The sequence below is a fragment of the Suncus etruscus genome, chromosome 5 (genome assembly GCF_024139225.1).
Source record: "Suncus etruscus isolate mSunEtr1 chromosome 5, mSunEtr1.pri.cur, whole genome shotgun sequence".
Lineage (NCBI taxonomy): Eukaryota > Metazoa > Chordata > Mammalia > Eulipotyphla > Soricidae > Suncus > Suncus etruscus.
This window is the reverse complement of record NC_064852.1, coordinates 148,265,674-148,277,995: the sequence shown is the minus strand read 5'-3', so window position 1 is coordinate 148,277,995 and position 12,322 is coordinate 148,265,674. Positions and strand designations below refer to the sequence as shown.

General features: G+C 44.3%; 1 protein-coding gene across 1 annotated transcript in view; it reads right to left on the bottom strand.

Moving 5' to 3' along the window:
• Window positions 1–11,554, bottom strand: part of DPYS (dihydropyrimidinase) — a 112,512-nt gene extending 100,958 nt beyond the window's left edge. Inside the window, exon 1 of the mRNA XM_049772945.1 lies at window positions 11,282–11,554. Within this exon, the coding sequence (XP_049628902.1) occupies window positions 11,282–11,545 (264 nt within the window). The 5' untranslated portion in view covers window positions 11,546–11,554. The remainder of the gene's footprint in view (window positions 1–11,281) is intronic.
• Between the last annotated feature and the right edge of the window lie 768 nt (window positions 11,555–12,322).

Below are 12,322 nucleotides of genomic sequence, written 5' to 3'. Positions count from 1 at the left end.
CCTGAGCATTGCTGGATGTGGACCCCCCCCCCCAAAAAAAAAAGAAAGCTCAGGGTTTAGTAGAGAATGACTTGCACATGCAAGATCCCAAGCTTGGTCCCCAAGCAGTACTGGGTGGAAGTCAAGCAGCATTCCTGGGCCAAATAAGGTACTGTTGGTGAGGGCTGGCATGGAGTTGTCCCAGGGCAACTGAGAAGTGCTCAGAACTCTTCCCCACAATTTTCCTCCATATCACCCACACATGGGCAAATGTGGTTTGAACTATGCCGAGTAAAGGACTTGTGAGACATCCAGGTCTTAATATCTTCAGGCAGACAGTGATGGAAGTCTGGTGTGGAAAAGATACTTAGCCTAGAAAATTCTGGAACCCAGTCTCACAGAAATCACCTAGTACTAAGAACAGATAATCAGATCTTGGGGTAATGTTTCCTAAAGGGGTGGAGTGTAAACAGCTGGACAACTTTGTAGAAGGATCTACTAAGTAGAAGTAGATGCCACTGTCCCTTTTCAAAGGTCAGATTCTAATGACAGATAACTAATGTATGTTCTCTCTAGTCTTCTATAATTCTGCTTTGATTTTGTTTTGTGTGTAATTTGTTTTTTCTATTTTTGTTTTTATTTTATTTATTTATTGGCTTTAGGGCCACTCATGACTCTGCATTCAAGAATTCCTCCCAGTAGTGCTCAGAGGACCATATGTAGTGCCAGAAATTAAACCCAGGTCAGCCACGTGCCAGGAAAATACCCTTCCTGCTGTACTCTAGCTCCGGCCTCCAATAGTTCCCTTTTGAAATAAGAGCAGTTTCTTCACCCCATACATATCTTGAGTGACTTTACTGCACCCCTGTTTTCCTGGATGGTGAAGGCATGGGACTTTTATGATAATATTTTTATTTTATGTTTCTGTGTATGTGCCTCACCAGATGGTACTCTTGGATCATCCCTAGCAGGGCTCAGAGGACTATACATAGTGCCAAGAATTAGAGCCAGGGTCAGCAGCACACAAGGCACATGTCTGACCCCTGGCACTATTTCTCTGTCTTTCACCAGAATATTTTCACTAACCATGTCCTAGTTTTCCAGAGTAGGAAACACTCAGGTACCTGCAAGGGGAAAGAACCGGCCCAAGGTCACAGTCAGTCCAAAGCTTGGAAGTCTAGCTTAGTGCTCCAGCAAGTGATGGGTAAGGGGACTGGTAGGCAATTGGGTTCTCCCTAGCACAGTCCTTCTCCAAGGAGAGGGATTGCTATAAATACATGTCGGTATGTAAGCCTAATCACATACTTTCCACCATATTATTATAAGTAATCACCTGGATGGCACTGTACCAAAAAATTGTAGAGAAAAGTAATTTTGAGGACTCTTTGTCCTTTGGAAGACAGTCTTCTGCCTGCTTCCACTTTTTCTTTTAACATGATCTTTCTGCCAGTTATGAATGCTGCTGTTTTTCCTTTGATTCTGTTACCTCTATGCACCAGAGATGTCTGAATAGAAATATATCTACTCAAAAAATGGGAGAGTTCTTATAATTCCCTCTTTATCTTTTTTTGTTTGGGGGCTACACCTATTAGTTGCTCTGGGCTTACTCCTGGCTTTCCATGCTCAGAGATTACTCCTGGCAAAGCTCAGGTGTCCCTGTGTGGTACTTGAGATCAAACCAGGGTAGGCCATAGGCAAGACAAGTGTCTTTAGCACTGTACAATGGCTCCAGCCCCTGTGATTCACTCTTAAATCACAAAGCAGAGGGAGAGCAAGGCCACGATTCCTTCACCTCCATCCATCTAAGCTGCAGTAACTTAGATGGATAAAAATTTTGACTTGGGCCCGGAGAGATAGCACAGTGGTGTTTGCCTTGCAAGCAGCCGATCCAGGACCAAAGGTGGTTGGTTCGAATCCCGGTGTCCCATATGGTCCCCCGTGCCTGCCAGGAGCTATTTCTGAGCAGACAGCTAGGAGTAATCCCTGAGCACCGCCGGGTGTGGCCCAAAAACAAAAAAACAAAAAAAAAATCTTTTTTTTGACTTAAAAAATATACCAAAACATTGTCCCATATCATGTGTGCTATTGGAAGACCATTGTGCTCCTACAATTGATCAGCAAGAAGGAATTAAGATTTCCTAAATTCTAGCATCACTTCCAACAGTAACACCAGAGAGAGCTTTTCCTTGTCATTAAGAAAATCAATACGATTTTCTTACTATAAAGCAACCTCAGACAGGAACTAGATTTATAAACCATATAACCTTTGGTTGACCTGTATTTTTCCAGACCCCATTACAATGAGGTGATTGATCAGCAGAAGGCTGCAAACAATCTCCCTTTGAATTATTGGCTATGACCAATGTTTTTCCTGGTGGAAGTAGAAAGCAGGCACCAATTGGCCTAATCTTCTGGGGCCCATCTCCTGAAGTAATCGGTCATTTTTCCTCTCTGGCTTGCTGTACTTTACTTAAGGCTTAAGTGCCCAGGCAGGAATCATGGTTTTAGAGGCAGATAGAGGTACCTTGAAAAAACAATGATTCCAGAGTGTGATCTCTCACTCCCTCCCAGAAGGAAATCCATGCATTTCCAAAGAATGGCTCTATTTTTGAAAACAAACAAAATCCCCGCATCTCACAGTAGCAAGCAGCTTCATCACTGGCCACTCCCATATCACTGAACATTAGATGATTTTTCAATGGCTTTTTCAGAAGGGAAGAGAGCCCAGCAGACAAGAGGGGTGTGATATTTAGGACAATGGTTTAAATTTGGTTTTCTTATCTGTCCAAATTAGATAAGGCACCTCTGATTGTTGGAAGGCAATGTACCTCTTAGCACAGTGTCTGGCACAGAGCAATGGTTTGGTAAGGTCCATGTGAAGACCAAAAAACAAAAACAAAACAAATAAACAACAACAACAACAACAAAAAAACAGTGCATGACCTGCAAGAACATTGGCCTTGCAAATACATGGTCATTAATTCAAATATTGGTGCTTCACCCAGGCCTGTAAAATGAAAATATAAATATAATCCATGAGTTAAATGAGGCTGCCCCAGGCACTGTTTTTAAACCCTTTTTTGCGAATATTCACTGGAGTCAGCTTTCTCTGCCATGTGCTTCCTAGGCCATGTGCTTTTGTCTCTAGTCCCAAGGCCAGACCTTCTCTTTATTCCCCAGAACCCCACCCACTAGATTGGGGGAAGGTCCTGTAATTCAGGTGGGCTTTTACATGCCAAAAGAAGAAGTTAGGAAAAAAGGAAAGTGGGGGAAGGGTTTACCTTACACAGGCAAGTGTCATTTTGGTACCTTTACCTTCAGTGATCCCTGGTACCATGAGTCAATTTCTGCCATACCCCAGGCAGGTGTTTGTAAGCATCAAAAAATGAAAGTGAAGGGGACAATATCTAATATGCATCACAACTAAAAAGATGTGTCAGAGTCAGAAGTGCAACTGCTGGAAAACACTTGTGTGAGTGCCACAGCTCTGCTACTGTAGTGCAAAGCTCAGTGGGCCTCAGGATTGATTGTGCAAGAGTCACCACCTCATGTATGACCACTGGAGAACAGCACAACTAAAATTGTGTGAATACCACAACCAGGCACATGTGTGCAACACCCAGCCATGGCCACAATAACATAAAGAAGCGGGGAGGAAATAACAAAATGTGCTTCAGAGCCAGAGTGATAGCACAGCAAGAAGGGCTTTTGCCTTGCATGAAGCCAACCTAGGTTCAATCCCCATCATCCCATATGGTTTCCTGAAGTACAGAGAATTAAAAAGTCTTCAAAAACATGTGCTTCTCTGTGGGATTATGGGATTTATATTTTCCTCATATAGAAAAGCTTGGGTGGAAGGGAAAGGCCTTTTTATTTTCAGATCTCTGTGAAGATGGCTGCTTGGAATGGTGGTCTGAGAATGAGAGTGAGGGTAACGTGGGGGAATTTTCAAAAGTTTTTTTTCTTTGTTTAAGTGTGTGTGTTTGATTATTATTTTGTAGAGCACCTTCTGATTTCGGACCCACATCTCACCAGTTTTCTGGGTCAGAACAGAGGGTTTAGATTCAATAAAATGGCACCCAAACAGGGACTTGAATTTTATTGAATCTAAACCCTTTGGTTCAGACCCCAAACACTGGCAAGATGCAGGTCTGAAGTCATAAGGCACTCTGTAAAATAAACCAAACACACATAGAGAAAAAGAGAAAGGGCTATTTAAAATTCTCCACATTACCCTCACTCCAATCCACAGACCACCACCGCTCCAAACAGGCAGCTCCAATGGAGATCCGGAAATGAAATGGCCTTTCCCATCTGCCCAAGCTTTTTTATATGAGAAAAAGGTCACAACTGGAAGGTTAGACTATCTGGTTTCACTACCAATCAGAGGGGCTATATTCACAGAATTTCATCCAATGAGAAACGATGTGAATGTTGATTGATGTAGAAACAGACAAATTCTGTAGTCCCACCCTTCACTACTTGACAGTGTTAATATGATGCTTTTCAAGTTTATATCATTAAATTCTTAAAGGAAGGAGGTCATTCATGGGAGGAGATAAGGACTTGAATATGCTGGTGGCTTTATATAAGCAAAGAAAAACTAAGTCTGCCTAAGCCTCCAGGTTAAGAAGTCATGCAGGGGGTCCAAGAAATAGAACAGTGGGTTTTATGCATGCCCTGCATGCAGCCAACTCAGATTCAATCCTTGACATCCTATATATGCCCCAAGACTGCCATGAATAATCCCTAAGCACAAAACTAGGAATAACAACAACTAATCACAGCCAAGCAAGCTTCTGAACATGAGAAGAACTCTAAAAGGGGTAAGGAAGGGCCAGCTCACAGTGGGGTCTGGTCCTGGTACATGATGGGACAGACATGGATGTTTCTTACTGACTGGCTGCCTGAGGTCTATCTGTCTGTCTGGTACAGCCTATGAGTGATGTGATAAATATCCAAATGGCTCACGCCTGCAGCTAAACTCATCAAATAAAGCCCTGCTTTGCAAGGGGGCTGGAAAAATAACACAGCAGGTAGGGCAACGGTCCTCAAACTACAGCCCGCAGGCCACATGCATTCCGAGGAGAACATTTATCTGGCCCACCAGGTGTTTTGCAGCCCCTGCCCGTCCTTCTTAGCAGCTGACTTGTCCCAGGACCATTTTCTATCGACATTGAAAATGTGGATACAATTTACCAAATGGTACTGGCTGAACTGCAGAATTGTGACTCTATGAAAAATGCATTCAAGTCGAGCAGCCTTCCTAGTTTCTATGCAACTCTCTCTCTGAGACATATCCTAATCTCAGGAACCAGTCACTCAACCATCAACAGCACTTATGTCTGTGAACTGACTTTATCTAGAATGAAACATCTGAAATCTCCAACCAGATCCAGACAAACTGATGCACACCAGAATCACTTAATACGACTAGTAGCAACAAATATGGAACCAAACATTGACCATCTCATTAGCCAAAAGCAAGTTCATTTCCCATTGAAATACTGTAAGTTTGTTCTTTGACTTTACTTGTTCTTCATTTAAAATATTTCATTTTCCCTCTTATTTTTATTTCAAAATAAGATATGTGCTGTATGCATAGAAAATTTTTTATAGTTTTTATTTAAACTATAGTCTGGCCCTCCAACAGTCTGAGGGACAGTGAACTGGCTCCGTTTAAAAAGTTTGAGGACCCTGGGGTAGGATGCTCGTGTTGCAAGCAGCTAACCCAGGTCCAATCCCTTGCATCCGATATGGTCCCCAGACCCTGTCAGGAGTAATTACTGAGTGCAGATCCAGGAGTAACCCCTGAGCATTTGCCAGGTGTGATCCAACCTCTAAAATTAAATAAAGTTTGTATGTTTAACTTTATTGAATCTTTTTTATGTCTATAGTAATGATTTTATAATTTTCTTTGAAGTTTGAGAAGGATTGTAATTATTAATTTATTTTTAATTATATATTTTAAATTTTTGAATAATACTTTTATTTTAAAATGAAATGATGTGGCCAAAATAATAGGTGGTGGGAATGTTGCACTGGTGAAGGGGAGTGTTCTTTACATGACTAATCATACAACTATAACCATATTTGTAATTACAGTGTTTAAATAAAGATAATTTAAAAAAAATTTAAGCCCTGCCTTGCTTTTGGTCTTTCCTGTACAAGCCTTTTTCCTAGCTTCTACTAGTAGTGTTCCTAACCTCTGTCTTTGTGTTGCCAAGTTTGAGTGGGCATTCTTTGAAAAAAACTTAAAAATGTCACATGCCTTGGTTTATCACTTTTTGTTGGGTACTTAGGCAACCATATGCCGAGCTGAGAATTAAAATTGGGTCAGCTGCATGCAAGCCAACTACCCTGCTTACAGTAGTCTTTGATTTCTCTGACCCATGGTTTATCTTTTAAACAATTTATAATACATCCAACATCCAGGAGTGTCTTCTTGGCCCCTCTACCCAAAACCAGAAACTCTACCAGCACTGTTCTTGGGAATGACTATGAAGACTGAAGAAGGAAGGGAATAAAACTCCATAAAGTTCTTTTTTTAGACTCAGGCTAATGCTATTTTTATTTGGAGGGAGCACTTTGGGGCCATACTATCCCATGGTCATATGAGATGAGGGTGCCAGGCTCAAACCCAGGCTTTCCACATGCAAAGCATGTACTTCAGTCCTTTGAGCATCTCTATAACCCTGTAAGCCAAGACTTTAATGCTCATGATAATCTAAATTCACCTTTCTGGGTCCCTTCTCTGGAACCCTCTCTCTCATTGGGACACAGGAGTTGGCTCTGCTGGGATTTAATTTATCCACTTTTGCAACTACAGCTGCCATGACTACTCTGGAACAATCGTTATTGGGAACATTAGAAGATGCTTGCCATCTTCCAGGGGTCAGACCCCTGGAACCCCATAATGTTAGAATATAAGATTTAGATTTAACTGTAACTTAAATATTGAGGTTAGAATATGGCTTTGGCTTCTGTACTCTGCTTGCTTGAGGAAGTTAACTGATATAAACCTGGCTTTGCTGTGAGCCTAAGTACAGTCATGACAGGTTCTAGTTTTAAGGTACAAAGACTAGGTCCAGAGAACAGCCAGTCCTGGAATCAGACCCTAGGGGTAAATGCCAGGAAATACATCCATATAAGTATAAACAGCAGCTGACAGATGGACAGATAACACCGAATCCTGGATCTGGAGATGCCTGATCACCCCTCACTGAGCTTGCAGCCTGCCATAACCATTCATCTGATGCTACACCTGAACTACAACCAATCCTAGCCCAACCTTGTACTAAGGACCAGTAAATTTAAAGATCAATACCCAAAGACAGGAATCCCCTGGGCTGAGTCCTAGGTACTCTTTCAATATTGCCTGTGAGCCATTCCCAGGGTCCTCATTTCTTAGGAGATGTTGGACCCCAGCATGCTGGAATAAACTACTTTGCATGTACATTACTACCTGTCTCTCTGGTGGTCCTTTGGAAGGTGGATTCTGAGTATTGGACTCAATAATATGATCTTCTGAGCATCGCCAGGAATGATCCCTGAGTACAGCTGGGTATACTTAAAACTAATAATATGATAATAATAATAATAATAATAAATTATACTTGTCATAAATATTTGTGGGTATTTCAGGAATTTCAGGTAATTCAGGAATTACTCCTAGTCGTATTAGGGAGGGACCTAATTCTGGATACCCAGAATCGAACCCTCGTTGGTTGTATTTTAAATGCTGTACAATGTTTTAGCACCCTTGTCATAAAACTTTTTTGCTAATTTTTGTTGTTATTGTTTTTGAGTTACACCCGATGACGCTCAAGTATTACTTCTGGCTCTGTGCTCAGATATCACTCCTGCAGGCTTTGGACACTGTATGGAATTCCAGGGCAGCTGTTTGCAAGGCAAGCACCCTATCTGCTACCAGCTATGTATTTCTGAGTGCAGAGCCAGAAGTAAACCCTGAGCACTGCTGGATATGGCTCAAAAAATCAAAGAAAAAGAAAGGCCCAGAAAATCAGCTAATGGAAAAATTCTCTCCATGTTGACAATAGGCTATAAGGCAGCCAAGAGGTAATAGGGAACTAAAAATCTCCCCACTAGGGACAGAGATAGCATAGCAAGCAGTGTGTTTGCCTTGCACTCAGCTGACCTGAGGTTTGATCTTTGGCTACCCCCAGACCTGTTGGCAGTAATTTCTGATTGCAGAGCTTGAAGCAACCCCAAAGTACTGCTACGTGTGGCTCAAAACAAACAAATTTCCCCAGCTAGGAACCCAGAAGACTGGGGGAATAGGAGAAGAGCCATCTCCAGGGTCCTGGGGGCAAGCATATGTAATTTAGAGAAAGGGGCTTGTCATCACCTTCTTTTCTGGCAGCTTCCTCAGAAACCCGATGAGAGAAAAGGAGGTAATAGATGTTTCTCTCTGAGCCTGTGATAGTGTCAGTGGGCCTGGAAGCAGATGGTTGCGAGCAGTGGTCCCCCAGCAGGCAAATGAGGGTGCCCAATAAATACTCTGCTTTCCACAGAGCACTTATTAGTTGTGAGTGTTCGCAGGGTGGAACTGAATACAGCATCATAAGTGCAACTACAAAAGACACAGACAGGGTCTGAAAAACTAGAACAGCAGGGATGGCACCTGCTTTGCATGCAGCTTCCACAAAGTCCTGAGTGGAGGATTTTGTTTATTTGTTTTTGGTGCTGCACACAGTAATCAATTCTGGCAAGCTTGGGGGGAATCATATGAGATACCAGGAATCAAACCGAAGTCTCAGTTTCATGCAAGCCTTAACTTCTGTGCTATGGCTTCAGCCCAGAGTGATGGCTTATAAGGAATGTTTCCTCTTTCTCCTTCCTATTATTTTTTAAATTAATTTTATTTTTCTTTATTAATGTCTTTATGTACACCATTAGATTACAAACATGATTGTAATTGGGTTTCAGTCATATAAAGAACACCCCCCTTCACCAATGTGACATTCTCATCACTAATGCCCCAAATCTCCCACCTCCCTATCCCCCCTCCACCATCACCCCCGCCTGTATTTGAGGCAGGCTTTCTACTTTCCTCATTCATTCACATTGTTATGATAGTTGTTCGTGTAGTTATTTCTCTTTTTTTTTTTTTTTTTTTTTTGGTTTTTGGGTCACACTGGCAGTGCTCAGGGGTTATTCCTGGCTCCAGGCTCAGAAATTGCTGGCAGGCACAGGGGACCATATGGGGCGCCGGGATTCGAACCGATGACCTTCATGAAAGGCAAACGCCTTACCTCCATGCTATCTCTCCGGCCCCAGTTATTTCTCTAACTGCACTCACCACTCTTTGTGGTGAATTTCATATTGTGAACTCAAACTTCCAGCCCTCATCTTTATTGTCTCTGAGAATTATTACAAAAATGTCTTATTTTTCTTAAAATCCATAGATGATTGAGACTATTCTGCATCTATCCCTCTCCCCTTGACTTATTTCACTCAGCATAATTGAGTCCATGTATATCCACATATAGGAAAATTTCATGACTTCATCTCTCCTGATAGCTGCATAATATTCCATTGTGTACCACTGTTTCTTTAGCCATTTATCTGTTGAAGGGCATCTTGGTTGTTTCTAAAGTCTGGCTATTGTAAATAGTGCTGCAATGAATATTGGTGTGAGGAATGGATTTTTGTATTGTATTTTTGTGTTCCTAGAGTATATACCTAGGATCTCCTTCCTATTATTTCCTCCAAATGTTCTCTAACATAGATTACTTTGGTAGGGCCCGGAGAGATAGCACAGCAGTGTTTGTCTTGCAAGCAGCCAATCCAGGACCAAAGGTGGTTGGTTCAAATCCCGGTGTCCCATATGGTCCCGCGTGCCTGCCAGAAGCTATTTCTGAGCAGACAGCCAGGAGTAACCCCTGAGCACCGCCGGGTGTGGCCCAAAAACAAAAAAAAAAAAAAGAGATTACTTTGGTAGCTATGGAAGAAATATATTTGAGAGGCAAAATAACAACCACAGCAGCAACAACAAAACAAGTTCATTGCAGTTAGGCCAATTTTACTTTAGAGCAAAAGGGAACCAGGAAAACTCAACTTTCTGAAGATAACAATTAGGAGACCAGAGTAAAGCACTTGCCCTACATGAGGCTAACCTGAGTTCCATCCTCCATTGTGGTCCCCCAAGCCCTGCCAGGAGTCAGCTTTGAGCACCATTATGTGTAATCTTGCCCCCCGCCACCATCTGCCAAAAAAAAGGACAATGAACAGTCCTGCAAAAGACTTTGAACACTTCCCTGATGATAGAGGTGGGTAATCAGTAGCCCAGAGAATTGTTCCAAAGCTGACAGGGGCCTGTTCCAGGGCCCTCTCTCCGGTCAAACCTTTCTCAAACTGGTAGATTGACTGAAAAGGCAGCCCAGCCATTACTTGGGCTAACTAGCCTGGCTGTAGGGCCAGAGAGGGTGCTTAGTGGGTGAAAGGCTTTGCAGATGCGTATGGGAAGCCTGGGTTCCATACCAGGTTCCATACCAGAGTCCAGAGTTCAGTTATTCTCACACCCGTTTAGACGGACTCAAATTGGTTCTCCAGAAAACTGCACAGAACTCAGTGGGAGATTGGACACGCTTCCTCTCTGACAAGAGCTTGTTCTTAGTCTTTTGGGTTGCACACAGGGATCACTCCTGGAAGGGCTTCCCAGGACCAGATGGGTTGCAAGGTAAGCACTCCCAACTGCTCCCTGTTCTATCTCTCGCAGGTTTCTCCTTTTGACCATTCCTGAGCCTTTTCAGACAACACAACTATGAAGCATTTGTGGATTTGCACAGATCACCAAAGAAAACTGGCTGGACGATGGATAAAGAAATAGGGGTTGGGATCCGGAGCAGTGGCGTAAGCAGTAGGGCATTTGCCTTGCACACTCTCACCTAGGACGGATCTAGGTGCTTCAATCCCCCCTACGTCCCTATGGTCCCCCAAGCCAGGAGCAATTTCTGAGCGCACAGCCAGGAGTAACCTCTGAGCGTCACCGGGTGGGGCCCAACTACCAAATAAATCAATAAATAAAAGAAAAAAAGAAAGAAAGAACGAGGGGTCAAGGTGCCCAAAATGTACCAAATTGCGCAAAAACTAGCAGAGAGCCGCTGGCTGGGAAGAAACACAGAAGCAGAGCGGCTCTTCACCCATCACTCCCTCACCCCAATTCCATGCCAGCCTACCTGCTGGTGCCCGTTTCCTCCCCTCGGTGCAGGCACCTGCGTCCCCGGGGGTCCCCTTGGGAAGGATAACCCTAAAAGGCGCAGCGCGCGCGTTGGGATACCTTGGTGCCCTGGTAGAAGTCGTCGACGGAGCGCGTGCCCATGAAGGGGAACTGCATATGCGTGTGCGTATCGATGCCCCCGGGCAGGACGAGCTTCCCGCGGGCGTCCAGGACCCGCATCCCAGGGGGTGCGACCCCCGAGGGCAGCAGGTCCGGGCCCAGCGCGCTCACCACGCCGTCCTCCACCAGCACGTCCGCCACCTGCGAAAGGTCGTCGTTGACCACGCGGCCCCCGCGGATCAGGAGCCTGGACGGCGCGGCCATGGCGAGGGGGCGCGCGTAGGGACGGTCTCTGTCTCCCCAAAGGCCTTTGGCTCTTGCACCCAGCGAGCGGGCAGCTAGTCTCCAAGCTGAGCGCTCCCCCGCAGGGTTTAAGTAGCCGCTGCGGTTCCGCCCTCAGCAAGGGCAGGGCTGAACCAAAGGGCCCAAAGGACGGGCCACTACAAGGCTGAGCGCTGGGAGTTTTCTTTTTATTTTGGAGTTTGTTTGTTTGTTTGTTTTTTGGTTTGGGCCACACTGGGAAATAGTTAGGGGTCTGGAACTCAGGAATTACTTCTGGCGGGGTTCAGGGGACCCTGTGGGATGCTGAGGGTCCATCCTTGGATGGGACATGTGTGTGCTAGGGGAGTGCCCCACACCCTGTACTGTTGCTCCAGCCCTGAGAATTGTTGAAAAGTGGCCTGGAGCAAAGTGCCCGAGGCATAGTTCCCCGGGTAGGGTGCTGGCCTTGCACACAGCAGATTCAGGCTCAATACCGGGGGCATAGCATAGAGTCCTCAGAACTCTCCAGGAGTAACCCCTGAGCACCGCCGAGTGTGCCCTACATCCCCCTTACCAATAAATAAGTAAATAAGAAAGGAACAATGTTTTCCCTTTAGGGATATCCCAGAGGAGTGTTTCTGTCCCCAAAGCAAGGGAAGGAGGAGAGAGAGGGAATCTGACACGCGAAGACCCCTTCTTTGGCTCTGGTCTGTTTTCCTTCTATAGTATTTCTTTAACTGAGGTTGGAGAGATAGTACAGTGGTTTGGGCTCTTGTCTGG